General features: G+C 39.9%; 1 protein-coding gene across 4 annotated transcripts in view; it reads right to left on the bottom strand.

Annotated features, from left to right (window-relative positions):
• Positions 1 to 2,355: 2,355 nt before the first annotated feature.
• The window catches only part of LOC149159009 (ethanolamine-phosphate cytidylyltransferase-like), a 287,363-nt gene continuing 263,516 nt past the window's right edge, over positions 2,356 to 26,202 (bottom strand). For 2 of the 4 annotated variants that reach the window (XR_016261739.1, XM_089436395.1), the window contains exon 9: positions 2,356 to 2,903. Coding sequence is in view for 2 of the 4 variants with exons in the window: in XM_089436395.1 (XP_089292521.1) it covers positions 2,814 to 2,903 (90 nt within the window). In the remaining 2 variants the exon portion in view is untranslated. The remainder of the gene's footprint in view (positions 2,904 to 26,202) is intronic. The other 2 variants (XR_016261738.1, XM_089436397.1) reach the window with 1 other exon arrangement.

The following is a 26,202-nucleotide window of genomic DNA, read 5'->3' as shown; positions in this document are numbered from 1 at the left end:
TAATTGTGTGTTTCCATGATAGTGCATAGGGTCCAACGTACAAGGTTTCTGTTTGCATCCTCATGAGCCTGCAGCGTACTGCGACTAGGGCTCCATGAACAGCATTTGACTGTGGTATACCTTCTCCTTAATTCGTAGATGAATACGTCTCCATAGCGTGCGATTCATGACTGCATTCTCCATTAGGGTATCATTATACTAGCCCAGTGTAATCCATAGTGTATCTCCTTCTCCAAAAACCCAAGACGTGGAGAGGAGATCACTTGAAGAGAGTTACCAAAAGACTTCAAATCCTCTTCTATTTATAATGAAATGTAGATGATGAATAGACACGTCGATTGGGCTTCTGAGCCTACATAACATGCTGGTTGGCTTCACAATAAATCCATGATCAAAATAAATTCATATCTCCATAAATACTTATCGAAATCGGATGATCTTTAGATCAATCCTACACCTCTCGACGAGAGGGATCCAATAAAAATATCAGTTGCCATAAATAAGCTGACCCACATGGAGTTTGGCCCTAGTTGCCAATTTTAACAGCTTTAAGCATAGAACATACCTAAAATTAACATTTTAGGTCGAAATTCTATTGCTACTTCTAGGTCAAAATTATGTCGTTGCTTCTAGGTCGAAATTTTGTTGTTGCTTCTAGGTCAAAGTGTTGCTGTTACAAGGTCGAAGTTGCTACTAGGTCGAAGTTTCTGCTACTACTTCAAGATCAAAGTTCTGTTGCTGCAAGATTGAAGTTCTTGGTCAAAGTTGTTGCTGAAGGGAAGCGCTGACTTGGTGATTGTTGGAAGTTTGTGTCTAGGTAAAAGAATCTGGGATTATCTCGTGAAACTATTGAAGGAAGAGTTGTTGACTGGGTTTTCCCCTAGATAAAGGTTTTGCCCTGGTTTTCCGCCTACATATGGTGTCTTTGATCTTTGTGTTATGGTTTTGATAATTGCTTGATGAACTAAGATAAAAGAAGAACACAAGAAAGTTAATAATAACATAAGAATATCACAAGTAATTATCAACATAAAGAAAATCTTTCTGCCTTTCTAATTTTCCAACAGGAATAGAGCTCTTGCTAAGCTTTTGCCCACGTGCTAAATAAGTCCCAGACATTCTTTGTATTTTGCATTTTCATTTTATTGTGGCTTTATATGCTTTTATCATTCTTTTAACTGCATCAACCTCTAGGGCCAAGTTTCCAAGCCCCAACTCAAGGATGTGGGTATATGGTGCCCATCCCAATGACCAATGACAATCAATCATGCAAAATGGAGATGAATAATACTGAAAGGATGGAACGTTGTATGTATAGATCGTTATGGATACGTTAAATCCATCAGTGCCCCCTATTAATGCCCTTCCCAAACCATAAGGCCTTGAGCAAGTCCCACTACACTAGAGTCAAAGGCTAACCTCCCAAGTGAAGTGTGGGAACAAGGATACAATCAAGAGCAGTCTATCATCCAATTCACCCTGTGATTCATATCAATTTTCTCTTAACATTATATAAAACAACATGATTGTTAAAATGGTTAAAGTACATGATGACAGATGACCCAGATTCCTTCAAGAAGAATGCTAGATGGGTGAGAGCACTACCCGAAGCAATAGGAGGAGAGCTCTGACATAAAGCTATCTGAATAACATCATAGGGCTGCTGACTGGCTGACTGTTAAACAAGGGGAATTTTTTTCTCCTATGGTTTACCCACTTTTAGTGGGTAATAAGTACAAAACCTGTAATAATTTTCTTGTTCCATTCTCCCACTACAGTAGTACTCTAAGAAGCAAAATGTCTAAGAAGGAAAATGCCCAATGTATGGGAAATGCTTCCATGCAAAACCTTCTAGAAAACATTTCAAACACATTACCCAGTAATATTCATACAGACACATTTCCTAAATTGAATACTCCAAACGGTGGTGTTTTCGTTACATAGACCAGAGGTAAACTACATAAGCATTACTCATGGGCCAGAGCTTCAGTACATAGTGAGAACACTAACCACCCAATCATTCACATTGCAGATATATTATTAAAAGTCATCAAAGACATACAATCAACTGAAATACAGAAACTACATCTGACCTTCAGTAAATGATTACTGCTAAAATACGCTGTAATAAAAATAGTTGTAGAACACAATTACCAAACCCCACACAACTATACACTTTGCAGACACTTGAGTTTCTGAAACACAACTAATTTCCATCTCTGAGTCATCAAAAAAGGCGTATATTGAACACAATCAAGTACAGATTTACAACTCCACTTTGCCTGAAATAAAAAAGATTGTTGACAAATTACAATACAATACAAACAGTTCTAAAACACAATTATGGAGCTCCAATACTCAAACGTTGTGGAGGTTACTCTTCAGATTAAATAAAAAGGACAAAAAAAATTATACAACCACAACAAAATTTGTTCACAACCATGAGCCATTAGTTCAAACTTCAAACCATAGTTGCATGGGTGCTCTATCATCTTCCATTCATCCCCATACCTGTAATACCCGCATCCTGATGATCTCCATAGTTTAAAACATTTCCATCATTGTCGTGGCCATACACGCACCCGTATCCAACCATACCCATGCAATATAGGTTCAAACACAAATAATAGGAAGTAGACAAAATGGAGCCCAGTGAAATAAACCTCTGGCAATAAACTGTATTTATACTCCGAAGATACACCCGTTAAATGGGTAGGCATAATCACGGAGGATCATGATGTTAAATGTATGCCAGAGACATTATTATTCAGCATGAAATTTCAGATTTCAGGTGCAGAACATAGATCAAAAACTTAATCGCCACTAACATGTGTTTTACCTTCATAATACCTCTTCTCGCTTTCCACTTTTTTCTCATTGCGTTTCTGCATACAGATCGAAATCTATTTGATATTTTCATTAAAAAACATGACGTCTATCACTGGGGAAAAAATAAGATTCTGAACAAAGGAAACGTATACTGCCAAAATATAGATATAAAAACAGTATGGATAAGGCATGCTATACAAATCCTACGAAAGGCTTATTGCAGCACTTAATTTTGAAAGCCTTGCCCATCCCTGTCCGCTTGTCTTACACAATCATAATATTTTTTCAGCACGTGCTGTTCCCCCTTAACATCTGGAATATGACTTCTAGATGTCTCATAGTGGGTAGTCATTCACATGGTTATCGCTCATCAGTATTCAATTTTCAGTTTCTGTGAAATTAAATGATACTTGTTATGATAACAACACTTAATTAGCTATAAAATGTAATCTTAACCAAGGTTATTGATTCTAGCAACATACATCTGACCTACCACCAAGCAATGTGTGAAGATGGGAAAACGGGATGCTTGCTTCATGTGACATGTTCCAGATGGATTGCCTCTAATGCTTACTCTTCAGGGCCACATAGTCAAAACCAAAGACTAGGAAGTTTTCTAGCAATAGTTTGAATGTATATAAATATAACTTTCAGATATTTTCTAAAATCTCACAGTTTGCCCCGTGAACTTCAATTGCAAAACAGCTCTCTTGTTTTCTTGTACCTGGTTTATATCAACACATACAATAACAATAAAATATATGTATATCCCCTTTTCTAAAGTTTTTTGAGCGCATTACTAAAGTTTATCCCTTTTGAAACTGTTATCACACAAACCTTCACTTCTTGAGATAAAGCCCTGAAACTCAAGCAAGGCTTTGATGTAGCTAATAGGTGGGCTACTGTCACTGCACCAACCATTTTAGGCACTTTCGGTAGGCTCTCCTCCAGCTCAATGGGACCTTCCCAAAGATAAGATTACTATAACTTATGCAATAAGGTTCAAAGTGAAGTGAAGAGAAAATTCAGGTAAAATAGTTATTATGTATTGAATAAGATAGGTGGATAGAAGGACCAAAGACTAGTGTCTTTCCATTTCAGAATGGGGTCAAAACAATTCTAAAATGGGAAGCAATCCTACTGATGGAAAGAGGATAATAAGGCTGAAACAATTGAGTAACATAAACTCTGTCCTTGCCATTACAAATTGCAGAAATACAACTAAGAACATTACTAGAGTGATAACATCCAACACTTAAAGAGATCATGATTATCGGGGAGAAGATTTATGTAAATTCATTCCAAAGTAAAGAGACATGCAATCATAAATAATACTCCATCGATAACATAAAGGGAAAAGGAATATAGGTACCAAATTCACCACTCCATAATCATTTGTCAAGATAACTCCAACAATATGAGAGAGCATTAAAATCGACAAGATGTCCTCATCCACAAATGCATTTCATTGATCATCTAAAGTATCAATAAGATATTCAACTATCTACAAAGGATTTCTCCCACAATTTAACCATACAAAAAGAGAGAGTGTAACCTCTTATATGGGTTTCAATTCAACTCTTCTTCAATAATAAAATAATAATTGTTTTACTAGAGAAACTAATTTATCCAAAGAATATAATATAATAAACTCATCAACAACTTCATTGCTAAAAGTAGCAATGTTTTGTTGAAATCCACTTTATTCTCCAAGAACAAATAAAATGTGCTAGGAAAATAATACAATAATGTTTGTTGCCACCCAAATTATACGTAATGATGTAACCCGTAATCAACAATGTAAAATCCAAGGGAAACCTCTAGGAAGGTCACCACTATCACCTTAGCAACTTATACTCTACACTTTCGGCAACTCTCCTCCAACTCAAGGGGAATATCCCTACTAGGATTACCAAGACCAAGCAATGAAGCACAATGTGAAGTCGAGAGTAGCCTTAGTATAACAATTAGAGTTTTTAGGGTTTCTAGAATAAGTGATTAAGGGACACAGAGATCACTGCCAAATCCAACTAGAACAACGCAGTCAAGGTGAATTAGATGGCAATGAGGTCTAGAAAAAGATCTCCAAGGGTTGACCTATTTTCCTTAAGGATTAGGGTTTGAGACTAGAACTAAGAGGAAGAATAATCCCCTCACCCAATTAAGATCAATAATGTGTTGAAAATTGGTAGCTTCAGTCGGTATTTTAATTGGAAAAACAAAGGAGAAATTTTGTAGTTTTCATGTTGACCAAGTCAGCCTCATTTGCTCAAGTCGGCCCCACAACATGAAGAGGTTTGACCCTATGGTCAAAACCCATCTCCTAGCACTCATATAAATTGGCATTTGATTCACCTCATTTGGAATCCATCCATCACATCTCATTCGACCAACACAAGGAGTTATATTCACATGTGAGGAGAAGAAGAAAATTCATTTTGCGTTGACCATCTATTTGACTTCTATTGACCAGTGTCGACTTGGGTTTATCTATAGATGTTTGACTAAACTTTTGACTGATCTTGGAGGCCGAAATTATCTGTGGTTCGTTGACTGTGGTTGACCGAAGATTTTCTCCTGTTTTGGCTTGTTGACCGAGAGTTGACCGAAGGTCAACTTTTGTGATTCGATAGACTTTGACTATGGTTCGTTGATTGTGATTTAACTGAAATTCAACCCCTTTGTTGTAGAATTTGACTTGGACAATGCTTTGATTTTTCTCTCTCATTTGACAATTTGACTTGGCATTTATTAAGGTCAGAGATTGACATTTTCACTAGAATATTCTAATCTACATTTTGATGAATTGAACTCTCTCTCATAAGGAAAGTGTTGACACCTAATCCGAAACGGATGAGGTGAAGCCGGAAAGTCATCTAGAAGATGAACTGATCCGTTTTGTATTTGTATAAATAAAATACTAGCTAATGAATAAAGATCAATCAGTGTTTTCTCTCGTTCAAATGAGGAGTTACCCTGGCCTGACATGGTATCAGAGCACAGGTCCCAAAATAGGTTGTAACTCCTGCCGTGAGCACTGTGCTGCTCTGTCCTGCGCCCCTCTGTCCTGTCTGTCCTGCGCTGCTCTGCCTCTGCCTGGCCTGAGACTGCCAGAGACTGCGCATTAATTTTTTATAAACGTTTGTCTGAGCTGCCCCTCTGACAACGCATCTGTGCATCAGTTTTCTTGAGTACACTGACAATGGGGACATCGGCTCCGCGATAATGCAATGGTGTGATGCTCGGATATTTTTTTTCTGTCCCGCGGTGTCCCATATCTCCAATTCTACGTCCACCATCGCCTCCTTCACGAACAGGCTGCGGATCAACAGCGAAGCTCCCACCAAGGAAGGCCGCCCCTCCACGAATTCATCATATATGAATCGCAAAACAAGGCTTGTTTTGCCAGATGTGGAGTCGCCCGGAATGACCACCTTACTGCGTTAATATTGAAGCCTGAGGTATCGTTTTGGTGAAACTGCGGTATTGTTTTGGTGAAACTGCGTTGTTGGTATTGTTTTGTTAATGGTGGTATGCGACTGCGTTTTTTATTTGATGGCCTGACACAAAATAATGTTGGGAAGATACTTGTAAACCAACGTATATTGCATACAGTTCTAAACAGTGGTATCGTTTTTTGCCTGCGTTTAATGTATTTGATGCTGCGTTATTTGTAAACTGTGGTAAGAACTGAGTTGCGCAGCGGAAGTGTGGTATCAGAGCGCTTGAAACCGTGAAACCGGATGTTGGTGCGAGCCCACAAGGGTCGATCTCATTGCACATCACGTATAAAGGACTGTAAACTTCCAGCAATCCAGCTGAGAACAATTCTTATTTGGTATATGTTGATATTATAGCATTCCAGGCTTTTTGTTTACCGTAAATTTTGGAGCATTCTCTGTGATTGAAGTCAAAAAGTTTCTAGACATTTTGTGAGAAATAATGCAGTGACAATGACCATGCTTTGCATTGTGCTCGCTGTAATAATGAGTCTCTGCCGTGGCTGATAATGATAATGCAGTCGCCATCTCATTTTTATATTTTGTACTTGTTTTCATCAGTGGAGTGCCTGTGGTGACGACTTTCTTCTTAGAGTGCCCTCTCTTTTTTTTTTTGAACAGTGATATATGTTGAAGATACATATGAGCGCTTTCTTTTTCTCTGTTGAACAGTGATATATGTTGAAGATACATATGAGCGCTCTCTTCTTTTTTTTTCTGTTGAACACTGATATATGTTGAAGATACATATGAGCGCTTTCTTTTTCTCTGTTGAACAGTGATATATGTTGAAGATACATATGAGCGCTTTCTTTTTTGAACAGTGATATATGTTGAACACTGATATATATATGCTGATGAAATGTCAGAAGAAGAATAAAATGCATAAGGCTATGATATAAGGATTTTTTTACAGAAGTTTGGCAGAGATATTTTTTTCAGAAGGATTTTGTTTACAGAAGTTTTTGGCAGAGATATTTTGTTACAGTATGCATTCAAGAGAAAGAAGAAGATACTTCAGAGGCAGGGGGGGCAGACACCCTCAAGAAGAAAAGGCAGACTTACATTGCATTCGCTGCAAACAAAAAGGATCTCATGATGCTTCTACATGCAAGCTACCATGGGAAAAGATTGAGCAGAGAAGAAATCAGCAGAAAGGTAAAACTGATGACTCAGACAAAGGTAAAGCCCCTGAATCCGCTCACTATATTGAGGCACAATGTAACATTGGAGTAAATGAAGATCTGTTTAATGCTTCACTTACTTCTTCGAAAAATGACTGGTTGCTTGATTCAGGAGCAACCTGTCATATGACTCATAGGAAAGATTTTTTTGAAGATTTCACTGATAATGTTGATGGAGCAGTATACTTTGCAGATCAGTCAAAAATCAAGCCATCAGGGCTTGGCACAGTCAGGCTTAAACTGCCTGGTCTTCCAGACTTTCTTCTGGATCATGTTCTATATCTCCCACAGCTCAAGAGAAACTTGCTGTCCCTGGTCCACATCCGCCAGCAAGGTCACTCCATTCATATGTTTGATGGAAAGCTTGAGGTAAGAAAGGCATCTGACCATTCACTTGTCATGAGGGGTATAGAAGAAGAAAGACTTCTTAAACTGCAAGGAACCTCTGCTCATGCACAGCATTTTTCATATATTTCTCATCATGATGAAGGTACACTTCCATCAAGTTTATTATGGCATGCTAGATTTGGACATTTAAACTATGATAGTCTCCGCTTGTTGAAGAAAAATGGTGTTGTTGGTTTGCCTACAATTCCTAGAAAACATAAACAATGTGATGCTTGCATTCTAGGAAAGCATAGCAAACAGTCTTTTCATGATTCACATTCAAGAGCACATAGGAAGCTTGAACTTATTCATTCAGATTTATGTGGTCCAATGCCTGTTCCTTCTGCAAATGGAAATAAGTATATCATGACATTTATTGATGATTACACCAGAATGTGTTGGGTTTATTTTTTAAAGAACAAATCTGATGCTTTTCAAACATTCAAGAATTTTCATAAGTGGATTGAAAATGATGCACAATCTCATATTGGGTCTATTCGCACTGATAATGGAAAAGAATATACATCAAATGAATTTGAACACTATCTTCGCCAACATGGGATTAAACATCAAACAACTGTGCCTTATAATCCTCAACATAATGGTGTAGCTGAAAGAATGAACAGAACAATTTTGAATATGGTACGATCCATGCTTTTCTTCAAAAATGTAAAGACAATGTTTTGGGCTGATGCTGTTCTATGTGCTGCATATATAAAGAATAGATGTCCATCTAGTGCTATAAGAAACAAGACTCCTTATGAATTGTGGTATGGACATGTTCCTTCGGTAAAACATCTCAGGATATTTGGTTCCACCTGTTATGCTTTAATACCAAAGGTACATAGAAACAAACTTGGTGCTAGAAGTCGTAAGTGTATCTTCCTGGGGTATTCAAACACATCTAAAGCATACCGCCTTTATGATGAAGTAAATAAAAAGTTTGTTTTATCTAGAGATGTCATTTTTCTTGAATCATCCAAATCTGACAGTGTTGTTGAGCGGCAACTTGATCGCTTGGATAGATTCACAAAACCAAAATCATTTCAAGAGTTTGATAATCAGATTCCACATCTTGAAGGGGGGATTCCTATACTAGATCAACATGTGGAATCTTCTTCTGAAGAACAATCTCCCCTACATGACACTCCAACAACGGATGATGCTTTAAGTGATGTAATTGATAGAATTGGGAGACTCAATCTTGATTCAGACCCAACTCCATCAACAGAACAGCCTGGACCATCTCAGAAAGGTCCTCCAAAGTGGCTGACAAAGACACTTGAAAGTGTTCATCCTGATGAAATTGGAAAAACAGGAACCAGAAATTCAAACCGACAAGATGGAGGTGATGTAGATAACTCTAATTCACCTGTTGATATGGATGTTACTTATGATTGTGAATTGAACTTGTCTACAGATTTTGAACCAACTTCCTTCAAAGAAGCTGCTTCTCATGATGAATGGAAAGAAGCGATGCAGAAGGAGTATGATGCCCTCATAAAGAATGGCACTTGGAAGCTGGTTGATCCTCCATTTGGAACCAAACCAATTGGCTGCAAGTGGGTCTACAAGAACAAGTACAAAGCTGATGGCTCACTTGACAAGCACAAAGCTAGGCTTGTGGCAAAAGGTTTTGCACAGAAGGAAGGGGTCGATTATGAGGAAACTTTTGCTCCCACAGCAAAATGGGCCACCATCCGGACACTCTTTGCACTAGCTGCTCAGAACGGTTGGAAAGTCCATCAAATGGATGTAAAAACTGCATTCTTGAATGGAGATCTAAAAGAGAATGTTTTTATGTCCCAGCCTGAAGGATTTGCTGTGAAAGGACATGAACACAAAGTATGCAAACTTGTGAAGTCCTTGTATGGCCTCAAACAAGCACCACGAGCCTGGTATGAAAAACTAACTGAGCATCTTCTGAAACTCAACTTCAATCATTTTGATCTTGATGATGCAACTTTATTTGTCAAGAAAGTTGGCAAAACAGTTGTATATCTTGTGGTATATGTAGATGATCTTTTAATGACAGGGAACAATGAAAGCTATATTGCATCCATAAAGAAAGAATTAGGAAAAATTTTTGAAATGACTGATTTGGGCTATGTTCATTACTATCTTGGCATTGAAGTAACCCAACACCCAAAGTCCATATTTCTTTCTCAAAAGAAATACATTGGAGATTTGTTATACAGATTTGGCATGACAGAGTGCAATCCCCTTTCTACTCCAATGGAACAAAACTTGAAGCTCACATCTACTGAAGGAAAGGAATTTGAGGATGCAACTAAGTATAGACAGCTTGTAGGAAGTCTCATCTACCTCACTACTACCAGACCAGACATTTCATTTGCTGTTGGAATCCTCTCCAGGTTTATGCAAAGGCCTTGTGAAGGACATTGGTCTGCTGCAAAAAGAGTCCTAAGGTACTTGAAGGGAACTCAAGACCTTGGAATCAAGTATACACAGGTGGACGACTTCAACTTGATTGGATACTCTGATTCAGACTTCGATGGAGACAAAGAAACTGGGGTATCTACTTCAGGATATGCTATGAGTCTTGGATCAGGAGCTGTCTCCTGGAGATCACGCAAACAATCAGTACCAGCAGATTCCACAACAGAAGCAGAATACGTGGCAGCAGCTGAAGCAACGAAAGAAATTGTGTGGCTCAGGAAAATTCTTGAAGATTTGCAGGTAAAACAAATACAATCAACTCCACTCATGATTGATAACACATCTGCAATAAAGTTGGCCAAGAACCCAAAGTTCCATGATCGTACTAAGCACATCAATACTAAATATCATCTGATCCGACATCATGTTGAGGCCAAAACAATCCATCTCCGTCATTGTTCCACAAACGAGCAAATTGCAGACATCTTCACCAAAGCGCTTGGAAGAGAAAAGCTTGAAAGATTCAGAATGATGCTTGGACTCACCAACATCCCTTCAGATTAAGGGGGCGAATGTTGACACCTAATCCGAAACGGATGAGGTGAAGCCGGACAGTCATCTAGAAGATGAACTGATCCGTTTTGTATTTGTATAAATAAAATACTAGCTAATGAATAAAGATCAATCAGAGTTTTCTCTCGTTCAAATGAGGAGTTACCTGGCCTGACAGAAAGATTACTAAGTTCCCCCTTTGGGGTTTTCCCCTAGTCATTGACCAAAATTTTTGTTATCAACCAGCTCAAGAAAAAGATAGAAAAGATAAATCAACGCCTTAGAATTCAGCCTCTTCGAGGGGGCAACCTCCTTTACATTATATAAATGAACAATTCTTGGATGATTCAAATGACAAAACCTCCTTTCTATATATAGGAGTATAAGGATTCACAATATAACCCAGCCGACCTAACAATAATAATATAAAGTCACAAAAATAACAATAGAGGGATTCTATGGGGCACAGTAATAACAATATGGGGATAATAGGGGCACAGCAATATTAATAAGGGTTACAACTACAATAGTAATGGGGTAATCACTAGTATTATAGGGACCCAACATGCGCCTCTCCTTCAAAAAAGTGTTGTCCTCAACGCTTGAGAAGTTCTGGATGCTTCTGTACAAAATTCTCATCCTCCCATGTGGAATCTTCAGCAGATAAGTTCTTCCACTTGATAAGATACTCCGAAATTGATCGATTTCGTCGCTGTCGAGTTCTTGTTTCTGTGACTGCTTCCGGTTCCAATATAATTTTTCCTTCCTCGTCAAGTTCTGGCAATATTGTTTGAACTGGGAGCTTGTCGCCTATAACCTTCTTTAAACATGAAACATGGAAAACTAGGTGCAATTGAAAAGCTGCAGGAAGCTCCAATTTGTATGCCATAGTACCAATCTTTTGCAACACCTTGTATGGACCATAATACTTTAGTGATAATTTATTATCCTTCTTAGCTTGCTTGAGGGACATTTGCTTATATGGTTTTAGCCATAGGAATACCCAATCACCTACATCAAAACTTCTTTCGCTACGATGTTGATCTGCCTATTGTTTCATTCTATTCTGTGTCAACACGAGGTTATCCTTTAAGCGTTGGAGGACTTGTTGTTGATGTTCGATGTGATGTTCCACTGCTTGAACCTTAGAATTTTCTCTTAAATATGATGTGATGGATGGTGGTTGATACGCATAAAGTGCCATAAATGGGGTCATTTTTGTTGCTGTATGGAAGGAAGTGTTATACCACCATTCAGCGAGAGGCAACCATTTGACCCATTGTGTCTGTTTATCAGATACAAAGCAACGAAGATATCCTTCCAAACATTTGTTTACTATCTCCGTTTGCCCATCAGATTGAGGATGATAAGATGAGCTACGAGCTAACTGAGTACCAAGACAAGAAAATAATTCTGTCCAAAAATTTCCAGTGAAAATGGGATCTCTGTCACTTACAATAATCTTTGGGTTTCCATGTAGCTTTTGAATTGTTTCCATAAATGCAGTAGAAACTGTACTGGCTTTAAATGGATGTGATAATGCACAAAAGTGTGCATACTTGGTAAGTTTGACAACTACCACCATGATGACACTTTCCCTCAGACTTGGGTAAACCTGTGATAAAATCCATTGAAACCTCCTCCCAATGTTGGCTTGGAATGGATAAAGGTTGTAATAGACCCGGTGTCTTAATTGTTTCAACTTTATTTTGTTGGCAAACCAAACATTCCGCCACAAACTTTTGAATATCTGATTTAAGGCCATCCCAAAAAAATTCCTTCTTAACCCTGTGGTAAGTTTTTAAAAATCCTAAGTGCCCTCCTAAGGGAGAAGTGTGCAATTCCATAAGAATCTTTTGTTTTAGCTGGGAATTCTTACAGAGGTATAAGCGATCTTTGTACCATAACGAATCATTTTGCCAGCTAAATGTATCGGACATACTGGAATCTTGTTGTAACTTTCGAATAAGTGCCCACACTTCTTCGTCATTCTTCCATTCCTCCCTTGCTTCGTTTATCCAATCTGGTTGGATAATAGAAATGGCGCACAACAATGCTTCCACATCCTCATCCTTTCTTGAGAGTGCATCTGCAACCACATTTTGCTTCCCTTTTTTGTAGATAATTTCAAAGTCATAACCAAACATCTTTGTGACCCACTTTTGTTGCTCTCCAGAGGATAATCTTTGTTCTAAAAAGTATTTAAGGCTATCATGATCCATTTTTACTTTGAAGTGTCTTCCCATTAGGTAGGGTTGCCATTTCTTAAGTGCATGGAGTATTGCCAACATTTCTTTCTCATAAATAGATGTGTAAAAACTTTCCCTTGATTGGACGACTTTCAAAAGCAATGGGTCTTTCATCTTGCATTAAAACAGCACCAATTCCATTTCCTGAAGCATCACATTCCACAATAAAGGTTTTTGTGAAGTCCGATGTAGCTAAGACCGGTGCTTGGCACATTGCCTCTTTAAGATGTTCGAATGCCTTTGTTGCTTCTAGAGTCCATGAAAATGCATCTTTCTTCAATAATGTTGTTAGAGGTGCTGCTATTCTCCCATAATTCTTAACAAACATGCGATAATACCCTGTCAACCCAAGAAATCCTCGCAGATGCTTTATGGATGTGGGAATTTTCCATTCCTCAATGGCTTTAATTTTGCTAGGGTCTACCTTAACTCCTTCATGGGATACAATATGACCCAGATATTCCACCTCTTGTACTCCAAAGAAACATTTGGATCTTTTTGCATATAATTGTTTCTCCTCCAATAGTTGTAGCACCCTGTCAACATGTTCAACATGATCCTTCCAAGACTTGTTGTAGATTAGTATATCATCAAAAAATACTAACACAAATTTTCTAAGGAATGGTTTGAAAATTGAATTCATCAAACCTTGAAATGTTGAAGGTGCATTGGTAAGGCCAAAAGCCATGACCAAAAATTCATAATGACCCTCATGAGTTCTAAATGTTGTTTTCGGAATGTCTTCAGTCCTCATTCTGATTTGATGATATCCTGAACGAAGATCCAACTTGGTGAAGTAAATTGATCCATGCAATTCATCCAGTAATTCATTAATGATAGGAATGGGAAACTTATCTTTAATAGTGAGCTTGTTGAGCTCCCTATAATCCGAACACATGTGCCATGATCCATCCTTCTTGTGCACCAATACTCCTGGAGCAAAGAAAGAACTTTGACTGGGTTGAATTATACCAGCCTCTAGCATTTCTGCAACCATACGTTCAATTTCACTCTTTTGGGCATAGGGATATCTGTATGGCCTGATGTTTGGAGGAACACTTCTTGGAATCAGATGAATAGCATGATCATGATCACGAATAGGTGGGAGACCTTTGGGAGTCTCAAATACCTTGGAATGATTGTCCAAGACATTTTGGAGATCTGGAGAAATAGATGATTCCAATGTGGAAACATCTAGCGAACATAATTGTCCAATTACACCTCTTTGTTCCTTTTTTAGAAGCTTTGTCATACCGTTAGAGCTTATTATCTTTCCCGGTTTCCCTGCAATACCCCTTAATTCAACTTCCTTTCCTTACACAGAAAATTTCATGAAAAGTTCTTGAAAATTAAAAGCTATTGTACCCAAAGATTGTAGCCATTGGACTCCTAGTACAACATCAGCACCTCCCATTGGAATGGAAAGCATTGGGCTAGTCAATACATATTCTCCCATGGATAGCTTGATATTATGGCACTTTCCCAAGCAATTTATTGTTCCTCCATTTGCAACCATCACTTGACACTCTAGTGCTGGATATAAGAAGCAATTCAATTCTTTTGCTACCTTACAATGAATAAAATTGTGGGTACTTCCTGAATCAATCAACACTATTACCTTTTTCTTCTTGATTTGTCCTTCTATCTTGATGGTTTGAGGAGTGGTAATTCCCGCCAATGCATTACAAGATATGGTCGGATTCATTTCTTCTTTATCTAGGCTTTGTTCCTGGAGTATATCCTCTTCTTTTGACCTTTCTTACTCCTTTTCTTCTTCCGCTTCACAATCTATGTAGAATAATTTCTTCTCAGCACACTTATGACCTTTAGTGTATTTGTTATCACAACTGTAACAAAGCCCTTTTGCTCTTTTTTCTTCCAATTGTTGTGGTGTCAACCATATAGCTTGTGGAAGACTAGGGGCAACAACACTTCCATCTTTATAGTTGTGAGTGGTGTGCTTCCTGGTTGCCATAATTTTGCTTTCCATTTTTCTTGCTAACCTGAATGCCTTCTCTAATGAATCAGGTTCCCAAAGGCGAACATCATGTTGGATATTATCCTTTAAAGTCCCTATGAACACATCAATTCTATGCTCCTCTGGAATATTTTTTACCCTTATGTTCAATTTTTGGAACTCCTCAATGTACTCCATTATTGAACCCTTTTGTTTGAGACTTATCAATTGGCTAAAAAAAGTGTTGCTTTTTGTGTCCTCATAATGTGCTGTCAATTCTTCTGTAAAAATTGCCCAAGTGATAATTTGTTTACGAGAGCAAAGCCATTGATACCATACAAACTAATTTGGTTCCAAATATAAAGTTGCAATACGTACTTTTTGTGTGTTTTGCACATTATTGAGATCAAAAAATTGCTCCATCTGTAATATCCATGTTGCGGGATCCTTGCCATCAAACTTCCTCATATCGATTTTTGGAATATGGTGGATCTTCGATCCAACATTAGGGTCTATGGAATCATGATTAACATTTCTTTTGTTCTCATCATGAGTTTCCTTTACTACCCTTTCACCATTAGTGACCATTTCTTGTAGCAACTTGTTCATATTTATCTTCAATTCTTCCATGTTTGTCTTCAAATCTGTCTTCCAATCGTCCATCTTAGCTTCCATGCCATTCATCTTAGCTTCCACACCCTTTATCTTAGATTCCATGCCATTTATCTTAGCTTCTGTTAGCTTTTGTGAGACTGACATTTGTTGCACTTGGTCTTGTAATTTTGATATATCATGTAGCATATCTTCCTCTTCTTCATGAGTCATGCTACTGCTTTCAGGTTGCTTACTAGGTGTTTGCATTTTCTTTCCTCTGGACATCAGTTACCGATAACAATGCTCTACTATGCCCTTTGAATTCCTTCAAAATAATTTTTCAAACCAAGCTTAAGCAAAAATTTAAAAAAATCTACACATCTTTTTTCACTTTGTAGGAGCTCGATATTGTCTCTAATGTATCTTTGTAATTTATGATCATCCAATTCTGAAATTACGACTTGTAATAGCCTTCTGTGTCCTCTTTCCAATGCCACCAGTTTGATCCCAATTGGATTCTCCAAGGAAGAGTTATGTCAAATCTCCCACGGTGACCTGATTATAGACTAGTTCAGTAGAGCGAACTTGTACGACGTGCCACGTGTCCCTGTTTCTACATTTGGCTCTAAAAAAGATATAAAAGAAACTACAGTCTGTCCTCTTTCTGTAGCTTCTTACGAAATTTCAATCCGATGATCAAAGAGAAAGTCATGACGATTTTCCCCAGGTCACCTGTTTGGAATGTAATTCAGTAGTCTGCAAAAAGACCAAGTTCCTCAGATCATATCTCCGCAAATATAGCGCGAAAAGCTCTGAAATTTGGACCTGAGATTCAGTGCGATGTCTTCTCAAACGGGTTTTTTTTTAGCTTCTTAAACGTCATAGGAAAAAAATTCTAGCGAAAATGCCACAATGACCTGTTTGGAGCAGCGAAATCCTAGAATCCAAAGCTCTGATACCAAATGTTATGAAACCAGCTTAAGAAAAAGATAGAAAAAATAGATCAACGCCTTAAAATTCAGCCTCTTCGAGGGGGCAACCTCCTTTACATTACATAAATGAACAATTCTTAGATGATTCAAATGACAAAACCTCATTTCTATATATAGGAGTATAAGGATTCACAATATAACCCAGCCGACCTAACAATAATAATATAAAGCCACAAAAATAACAATAGAGGGATTCTATGGGGCACAGTAATAACAATATGGGGATAATAGGGGCACAACAATATTAATAAGGGTTACAACTACAATAGTAATGGGGTAATCACTAGTATTATAGGGACCCAACAATTTTGGTGTCTCTTGTCTCATTGTTTATTGTGATCTCTCTTGCTCTATTGAAGAAGTTAATGGTTGAAATTTTCATGTATAATTGTTTAATGATTGGAATGCACTAAAGAAGTCTCATTTTATCATTAGAAGTAGGTATCAATTTGAAAAATTTTACTAATCTTGATTGCACTAGAAAATCAACATGGTATCAAAGCTTTGGTGATGGGAAAGAGCATTGACATCACCTTGAAGAGCATTGGGATTCTACATCTTTTGTTTTGATGGTGATCTTCATCATGAATTCTTTCATAAAGAAAGAGAACAAGCTTGAAGGAGCTAAAAAAATCAGGGCATGGAAGACTAGAATTGACCTAGTGCTTGCAAGGCATAAGGTCTTGGGTATTGTTTTGGGAAAAGTTATTGAACCAATTGATCAAGCAAGAAAAGACAAGTTTCAAGAAGATGACATCTTGGCCATGAGCATCATTGTGGAATCTGTTAGAGATCATTTGATTCCTTATATTGTTAATCATAAATATTCCAAGGAGATGTATGATGCCCTTATTGGATTGTACACCATCAATAACATCAATCAATCTATAAGTCTAAGGAGTCAACTTTGTGATGTCAAGATGACAAAGAATGATACTGTGGTATCCTACTTTGTAAGAATATCTCAATTAAGAGATCAACTCAAAGCTATTGATGAACAAGTATCCAACAAAAAATTAGTAGCTATAGCAATGGGTGGTCTTCCTGAATCTTGGGATTCTTTTGCAACAAGCATTAGTGGCAAAGAAAATCAACCTTCCTTCAGTTAGAAAATTAATCTGTATTTTGCTGGTTTATTTCTTCTACTTGTTTAAATTCAAACAAGTTATTTAATACATTTAAATACGGAAATAAACACAATACAGTTACAACATCTACAGATCAACAACTGAAAAAAACAAGCACACAAGTGACACTGTTATTTTTGGACAAACGTCCCCCGAAAAAACCAATTCGGGAAAACCGGTGCAACTACTCTAAGGGTATATTATGATGCAATGTTTCCTTGAGTACAACTGGGTACCTAACCGGTTCCCCTGACAAAGAAAAATACACGGCAGCAATACCTCTATATTTGGAAACAGGTATTCAGAAAACCTGTCCCACGAAACCCTCTCCGGCGACTCTGAAGCTCAGCGCTGGCCCTTCTGGCCTCTGCATCAACCTCCTGCTGACCTGCGTCAACCCTAGGACCCTCTGTGTCAGCCCTCTGAGGCACTGCATAGCCTTTGGGACCCTTTGCGTCACTCCAGCAGCTTTTGCATGGATGAAGCAATCCCTCTGGCCTCTGCGCTATCTCTACTGGGCTCTGTGTGGCCTGAACTGGTTGTTGCTCTCGCTCTCTCTACTTCTGCATTGGTCTCTCGGTAATGTCTCTGCCTCTTTGCCTCATACTCATTGCCCCTCGCTGCTGATCATTGATTCAACTTTGCTTAGCAACCTCGCTCTAGCAAAATGAATGACTTATCACTCTGGTGTGTTCTCCCACTGACCCTCAAACCTCTTCTTATACTTTTCTCGTTGGTCCTTCAACGGCGCTCAAGCCTCCTCTTATATTTTTCTCGTTGGTCCTTCAACAACCAAGATTAAATCTCTAATCAACAGCTAAGATTAGATTTGGCTTGATCCTTATCCTTTGGAACAGTCTAACCCAGATTTATATTAATACCCATTAATATTTTATTTTTCCTAAGTTTAGACTTAGGAACTCCATTAAAAATATTAATTATTTTAATATCTCCCAAACCGGGTACAATCTGTCCAAATCATTTATGGGTCTTGAAGATCTCATGTGCTTTAGGCTCTCCACCAATTTTCATGGCTACAGCACATCCGATGCTACCCGAAATCAACACTCCCTCTTAGCGAGGATTGTGCTCTAGTAATACTCCTCACTGAGCATTACCCTGATCATCCGGCACCAATCCCTGTGCTGATGCTAGGCCTCCCCGCCCAACATCCTCTACACTATTGCATCTTGTACTGCTGCCCATGGCCCTGCCACTACCACTGCTACATCCGTACGGCAGCTCCCTCTATATTCGTGTTGCTGCTAGTCCATCCTCCCAGCACTGCATCTGCATTGCATCCCCCTCTCATCGTGTTGCATCGTGCTACTGCACTACAACTCAGTTACTGAGAAGTAAGTAATTGATCCACCCAACTTCTAACATCCCTGTCAGGCTAGAAACACTCTTGATGTTGAAGCTCCCTCTGTTGCTAACAAGTGCTTCCTCTACTAACCTCTACGTTGCCGCAGCAACTCCCTGCATCTCGCACTGTTGCACACCTCTCTGTGCCATCCTGCACTTGTGCAACATTCTCACGCCTCTCGCATTGTTGAAACTTGCTAGCCTCGCACTGTTCTGAGACTCCTGCACTGTAGCATTCTCTGTTGCTTCACCCGCATTTGTCTCTACCAACATTCGCTAGTCCTGCTACTCCTCTTCAGAGCTCGAGTAGCAAGGTATAATCCAAGAGATTGGGTACCTCAAAGATCCTGCCCCTCATCGCTCGATGTCTCCCCACTTCTTCTCAAGTGGCACATGAGCACTCATGCACAATTTTCATCCTCCTAGACTTCTTTCTCCGCCTTCACTGGCACTGCCTTAGACTCAGAAGCCTCTCCCTTGTTCTTCTTCCTCGGACACTAGTTCGCATAGTGACCCAATTCCCCACAGTGGAAGCACTTGACTTTGGAGAGGTCCTTCTTCTTCCTCTTCTCCTGCTTTCCCGCAAATGCCAGAGCTGCATCCTCTTCCTCTTCCATCTTGATATAGACTCCTTTGTTGCTACCTCCCGTCTTGGTTAGCCGTCTGATCTCCTTTTGACGAAGAGCTGCCCATAGTTCTTCCCAATCTGGAAGACTCGCCCTGCCCAGCACGCTTTGCACAAATATCTCCCACTCCTCGGAGACTGCGTTAAGTGCGGTCCTTACCATCAACTCCTGATCTGGCGTGGCCCCTATGGAAGTCAATTGGTCCTGGATCTCCTGCAACCTACTGAGGAAGTGATCTATCTGCTCTCCCTTCTGCATCTGGTATGACCTTAGTTGATTCTCAAGGAGCATCTTCCTCTGCACGGAAGTATGCTGGTACAACATCTTCAAGGTGTCCCACATCTCCTTTGTCGTTTCCTTCTCGGCAATATGTTGGACCACATGATCCTTGACCCCATCAAGGATGATGCATTTTGCCTTGGCCATTGCCCCCTCGTACCTTTCATTAGCTAACGGGTCAACTGGGATAGCCATTACTCTCAAGGCGAAGCCCTTGATGCGATGTCTATCTAGAATGGACAAGATCCTGGCCTTCCAGACCACAAAGTTGGACACTCCGTCCAGCCTGTCCTTATCTCTCGGCCCATTCACGGCCATCTCGCTACTTTTCTGTCGACTCCTCCAAGTCTGTCTACTTCCCTCCTGGAAGTCCTCTATTCGACTCCTATTGAGTCTCTCTACTTCCCATCTCAAAGTTCTCGATTCGACTCCTGCTAAGTCTCTCTACTTCCTGTCTGGAAGTTCTCTTCTAGACTCCCTCTGAGTCTTGATTTCCCTCCTGGAAATCCTTCTACCAACGTCAAGTTGCCCCTCTCCGATCATCTGTGCAACTACAACACTGGTCCGGATTCCTTGGCTAGAAATCTGCCTCGGCAGCAACTCCCTCTACCTTGGTCCTGCCCTGTTAGGTACTGTTCTAACCACAGTGCCCCACCAGCTTTGCTCTCGCAAACTGCCCCTCCTGGGCTCTACGTGAGCCTGTTTCTTCCCTCCTCAGCCTCTGCACTGGCCTCTATCAGGCCCGGACTAATGACGCAATCCCTCGGCGTCAACCCTTCCTCTATCGCTTTCTGCAAGGATCAGCTCTGTCTCTCAGGACAGTTGAATCTGTTGCAAATGCTCTGCTCAACTGATGCCTTCAGCTTTCCTATGATCTGCAACCACACTCTGATACCATGTTGAATTTTCTAAGTCTATCCATTAGAAAATTAATCTATATTCAGCTAGTTTATTTCTTCTACTTGTTTAAATTCGAACAAGTTATTTAATACATCTAAATACTGAAATAAACACAATACAGTCACAACATCTACATATCAACAACTAAAAGAAAACAAGCACATAAGTGACACCCTTATTTTTGGACAAATGTCCCCGGAAAAACCCAAAGTGGGAAAACCAGTGCAGCTACTCTGAAGGTATATTATTATGCAGTATTTCCTTGAGTACAACTGGGTGCCTAACCGGCTCACCCGACAGAGAAAAATACATGGCAGCAATACCTCTATTTTCGGAAACAGGTATTCAGAAAACCTATCCCACAAAACCCTCTCCGGCGACTCTGAAGCTCAGTGTTGGCCCTTCTGGCCTCTGCGTCAGCCCTCTGAGGCATTGCGCAGCCTCTGCGACCCTCTGCGTCACTCCAGTAGCCTCTGCGACCCTCTGCGTCACTCCAGCAGCCTCTGCGTGGATGACACAGTCCCTCTGGCCTCTGCGTTGTCTCTGCTGGGCTCTGCGGGGCCTGAACTGGCTACTGCTCTCGCTCTCTCTGCTTTTGCGCTACTCTCTCAGTATTGTCTCTGCCTCTCTGCCCCGTACTCGTTGTTGATCACTGATGCAACTTTGCTTAGCAACCCCGCTCTCGCAAAATGAATGATTGATCACTCTAGTGTGTTCTCCAACTGACCCTCAAGTCTCCTCTTATACTTTTCTCATTGGTCCTTCAATGGCCGATACTAAATCTCTAATCAATGGCTAAGATTAGATTTGGCTTGATCCTTATCCTTTGGAACATTCTAACCCAGTTTTATATTAATACCCATTAATATTTTATTTTTCCTAAGTTTAGACTTAGGAACTCCATTAAAAATATTAATTATTTTAATATCTCCCAAACCGGGTACAATCTATCCAAACCATTTATGGGTCTTGGAGATCTCATGTGCTTTAGCCTCTCCACCAATTTTCATGGCTAGAGCACATCCGATGCTACCCCAAATCAACAACTTGCACTCAAGAAGAATCAAGGCTCCTATCCAGAGGCAAGATTCCAAATTCAGGTGAAGATTCTCAAGTTTTTGCATCCCACTCAAAGAATAGCAAAGGTAGAAGAAACTTTGGAAGATTTCAAAGAAGTACATGTAGACGACCTAATTCAAGACCCGCTCCAAGAAGAGGACCGTTCCACAAAGAAGACATCCTCCTCCCTCTACAGAAAGAAGAGAGATGACAAATGTTCAATGTTATTGTTGCCAAGCATATGGTCACTATCAAAATAGGTGTCCTCAAAGGAATGATCCTCAAAGGGATGATGAACGAAAAAGGAAAGGGAAGCACCATGTTTCTAAGACTAACCTTAATGAACCCTCACAGAAGAGGATCCCTAGAAAGAGAGATTCTAATGATGAATATTCATTTCATTCTGCCTTTACAGGTTCCATTGCAGGTCATGATGAAATTTGGTTGGTGGATAGTAGGGCCTCTAGGCACCTGATTGGAAATCGTGAGAATCTCTCTCAATTGGTTGAAAAGAAGATAGCTCAAACGTTTGAGCTTGGAGAGAATGGAAAGTACGAAGTCAAGGGCACTGGTTCATCATCCTTCCATTTGGAATCAAGAAGTAATGTCTCTATTAACAACATTTTATATGTTCTTGGTTTAAAGAAGATTTTGTTGTCCATTTAATCTCTTGAAGACAAAGGATATAAAATTGCATTTGTTGATGGACAAGTTCTAGTATGGAAGATTCCTCCTTTGAATCTGCCAAAGTCATTGGTGTACAAATTGGAGGCCTATATCGTCTCCTTGGACACTCCATTAAGGCCTTCACACACAACACCTCTGATCTTTGTGAACTATGGCATCAAAGGTACGCTCGTGTTCATTATAAAGCTTTGTCTAAAATGAAGGATTTTGTTAAAGGTGTTCTTGAAATCAAGATTGAACATGATGAAGTTTGCAAAGGATGTGCTCTTCGGAAAAATGTCAAAGGACAATGTGATAGTAGATCCAACGGAATCTTGGATCTTTTGCATTCTGATTTTTGTGGGCCTATGTTTGACAAATCCTTGGGTGGTCATTTGTATTATGCCACTTTTATTGATGAATACTCTCGTAAAACATGGATTTATTTCTTGAAATCCAAGGATGAAGTATCTAAAAAGCTTTGGGAATTCAAGGCATAAGTTGAAAATGCAATAGGAAGAAGAATTAAGACTTTAAGATCTGATAATGGAGTAGAGTATGTATCCAAGGAGCTGATTGCTTTCTGCAGGGATGCTAGAATTAAGAGGGAGTTGATAGTTCCCTACTATCCTCAACAAAATGGAATTGTCAAAAGGTATTAATTTTCCATTGTTCTATGCTATTACAATTACTTAGCCCAATTCTTTCTTCAATTAGCAATCACTTTTAAACAAAATTAATCTTCCAGTAATAATGAGCAATTGTAGATATTCAAGATGTAGTAGAAGACAATCAAGAGCAATAACAAGAGATACAAGATTTGGTCAAAGACCAGGGAAAAACCCCACAAGTGGGGAACCTTTTCGTCTTCTATTAGATTGTCATCAAATGTTTAGCAGAAAGATTACAATGTTCCAATTCATCGATCAAGAGTCAAAGTCAAATCTTTGACCATCCAAGAGATCAACCAATCAATAACCAAAAGATGAGCCTCAAAGTCAAATCTAGTCAGCAAGTCAAAGTCTACAATTTTTCCATACTCAACAGCAGTCAAAAACGCCCTAACTAGACCTAAAGTCAATGGTCAAACTCCAAACAACCCAATCAAGGCAGCATCAAACTCGACCTTCAAGGAAGCAAGAAGAACAAAGCCAACAAATCCTATGCTGAAGAGAAGGAGGATCAAACTGCAGCATGGGCAGCAAATCGAATCCCCAGAGGGATTGCGCAGTCCAAACCGAAGGGCAAAGATTTTCGAGGAAAGGTCTCTCTCTAGGTGAGTTGACAGAGAGGTAACACCTCCAGATCAAAGTTTGCCAACATCAGAGGGAGCAACATAGCAAATTTAGCGAAGAAGAGGTTTTTCTGGTGGAACATAGTTTTCTGCAGTCAGTTGTTGGGCAGAAAGACGGCAGGGGGAAGAGAGAGACACAGTTGAGGGAATTCTTCCTCACAGGACTTCTAGCCAAGGAGTCTGAATTCTCACTAAGTTGAGCAGTAGCGGAGAGAGACAGATCTACAAGCTCCAAAAGGGACTGTGTAGGCCAGTCTAGTGTTGCACAGAGGAGAGAGGAGGTCATTCGACTTTCTATTTGGCAGAAATGGCAGCCAGTGGGTTGAGAGATCAAGACAGGTTGGATGGGGCATCCAACTATGTGATCTAGAAGACAAGGATGTCATGCCTTCTAGATGAGCATTTTCTCAAGGCCTACATCGACAACGTGGTGGTTGAGCCCGCAGATCCAGATCCACTCAAGAAGTACAAGGGAGAACGGCGAAGACCAAGTGATCTGGAATTTACCCAGGACAAAGAATTAAAGGTATTACAGACTCATGTGCATGGATGTGCCTATGTTACTTTATGCAATGGATCGATAAGATTGCGAAATACATAGACACTGAGGCAGTTAGAGAAAACATAACAAGCAAACATGTAAACACAACAAGTTTAATAAGGAGTTCACCCAATGCTCCTAGGCTACGTCTCCTGGTCCAGCCTTCAGTGGTGGCCTCTCTATTATGTTTTCAAAGCAGATTTTTTACAACAGTGAGCTCAATTTGAGTCTCACTCAACAGATATGAATCAGTAGGACTAGAGTACACAGACTCTCCTTACTGAAACTCGACCTCTATTGGTCACAATAGTACGAGCCCAATCTGAGACTCATACAAGACAGGCCTATACTGAGGAGCTCACTTGAACCTCTCAAGCTTTCTCTGGAGTACACAGACTCTCTGACTCTCTCTGGCTCGATGCTACCTTCAAGTCAGCTCGGCTTCTTCTCTTTGTTCTCTGCTCTTAGCTTCTATGTCTAACTAACTCTCCTCTATGTTGTCATTTGCTTCTGTCAGTTCATGGCTTTAAAGCCAGTCTACTTTATGTCGGTTCATTTCCGCTTCCCGGCGTTCTGGTTCTTCTGCCTCTGTCCGTTTGAATTCCCCTGTTCTGCGTCATCATCACTGTGTAATGCTTCACAAGGAGGTGGCCACCTATTCTACAACAGGTGAGTGTGTCGGGTTCCTTGGACACATTTGAACGGTTGTTATTTCCGTTTGCTCCAAGATTGCCCGCGACACGAATCTTTTGCCAACTCATCGTCCACGTCGAACTTCAAATCCCATGTAATCTTGCTTTATATACTTGTCAAATCCGGTCATTTATCGGGACACGCCTCCATCGTTGATCTAGGCCCCCCCAAATCCTACGGTTGTCGATCATATCGGGTGGGTAAGTAGCATGATGTTTACCCGTCCGATGTGAATAGTTTTCTCTCTCTTCCGCCAGACGCGTGTCACTCAATGTGTGGCATCGGGCAGGACTTGGTTGAAACTGCTTACCGCCTCAAGGCCTTTCGATATCCTGCCACTTTTGTGGAATCTCGCTCTATGGAACCGAATTAATTACTTTTCCACATTTCATAGTCATTTCGGGTCCGAGCGCTCAAGGCTTTCCTTCACTGAGGGGGACGCCCTGCGATACGCGATTAGCACTTTAGCACTAATCGCGTATCAGAAACTACCCCCGTTTCTTGAATTAGCCTCTGGTTTTGCCAATTTGCGCCAGCGTGCGTTACCATGGGCCAATGGTCTGCGCGCTCGACCAAGGGTCCTCGTTGCTCCGCGCTGATCACAAATTGCAACTGTCACGAGGATTCCTTCTGATAGCTTAATCTTTCTAAGACTTGAATCTTTTGGCATAACTCGAAAGAGTTTATGAAAACTTAGAGAGTGTTTGGGATCCAATTCTGATCACGGCGTTCCCACTAAAAAATCTTTTGGGCCACCAAAAGTTGGTTTTTAAGCATCCATGAAGTGAGGGTACTGATTCCTCGCTTGCCCAATTTCTATCCATTTTGCACTGCTTGGCTTTGAACCTTTGAGTCCAATCCTAAGGTACTCCACATCCCCTTTGCGTGTAGTTCTCACCTTCCGATCCAAAACTGTATCTTCCTGCAATTCGTTAAGATATTCAGGCAACAGATCATCAATAGAAGGCAATTGACTCTGCTCTTCAAGATCTTCAATCAATGAAGGTT

Source organism: Pinus tabuliformis, chromosome 5_2, assembly GCF_031772625.1.
Source record: "Pinus tabuliformis cultivar Carrire ecotype Pingquan chromosome 5_2, CPIR1, whole genome shotgun sequence".
NCBI classification, from domain to species: domain Eukaryota; kingdom Viridiplantae; phylum Streptophyta; class Pinopsida; order Pinales; family Pinaceae; genus Pinus; species Pinus tabuliformis.
This window is presented reverse-complemented; position numbering and strand designations above follow the sequence as displayed.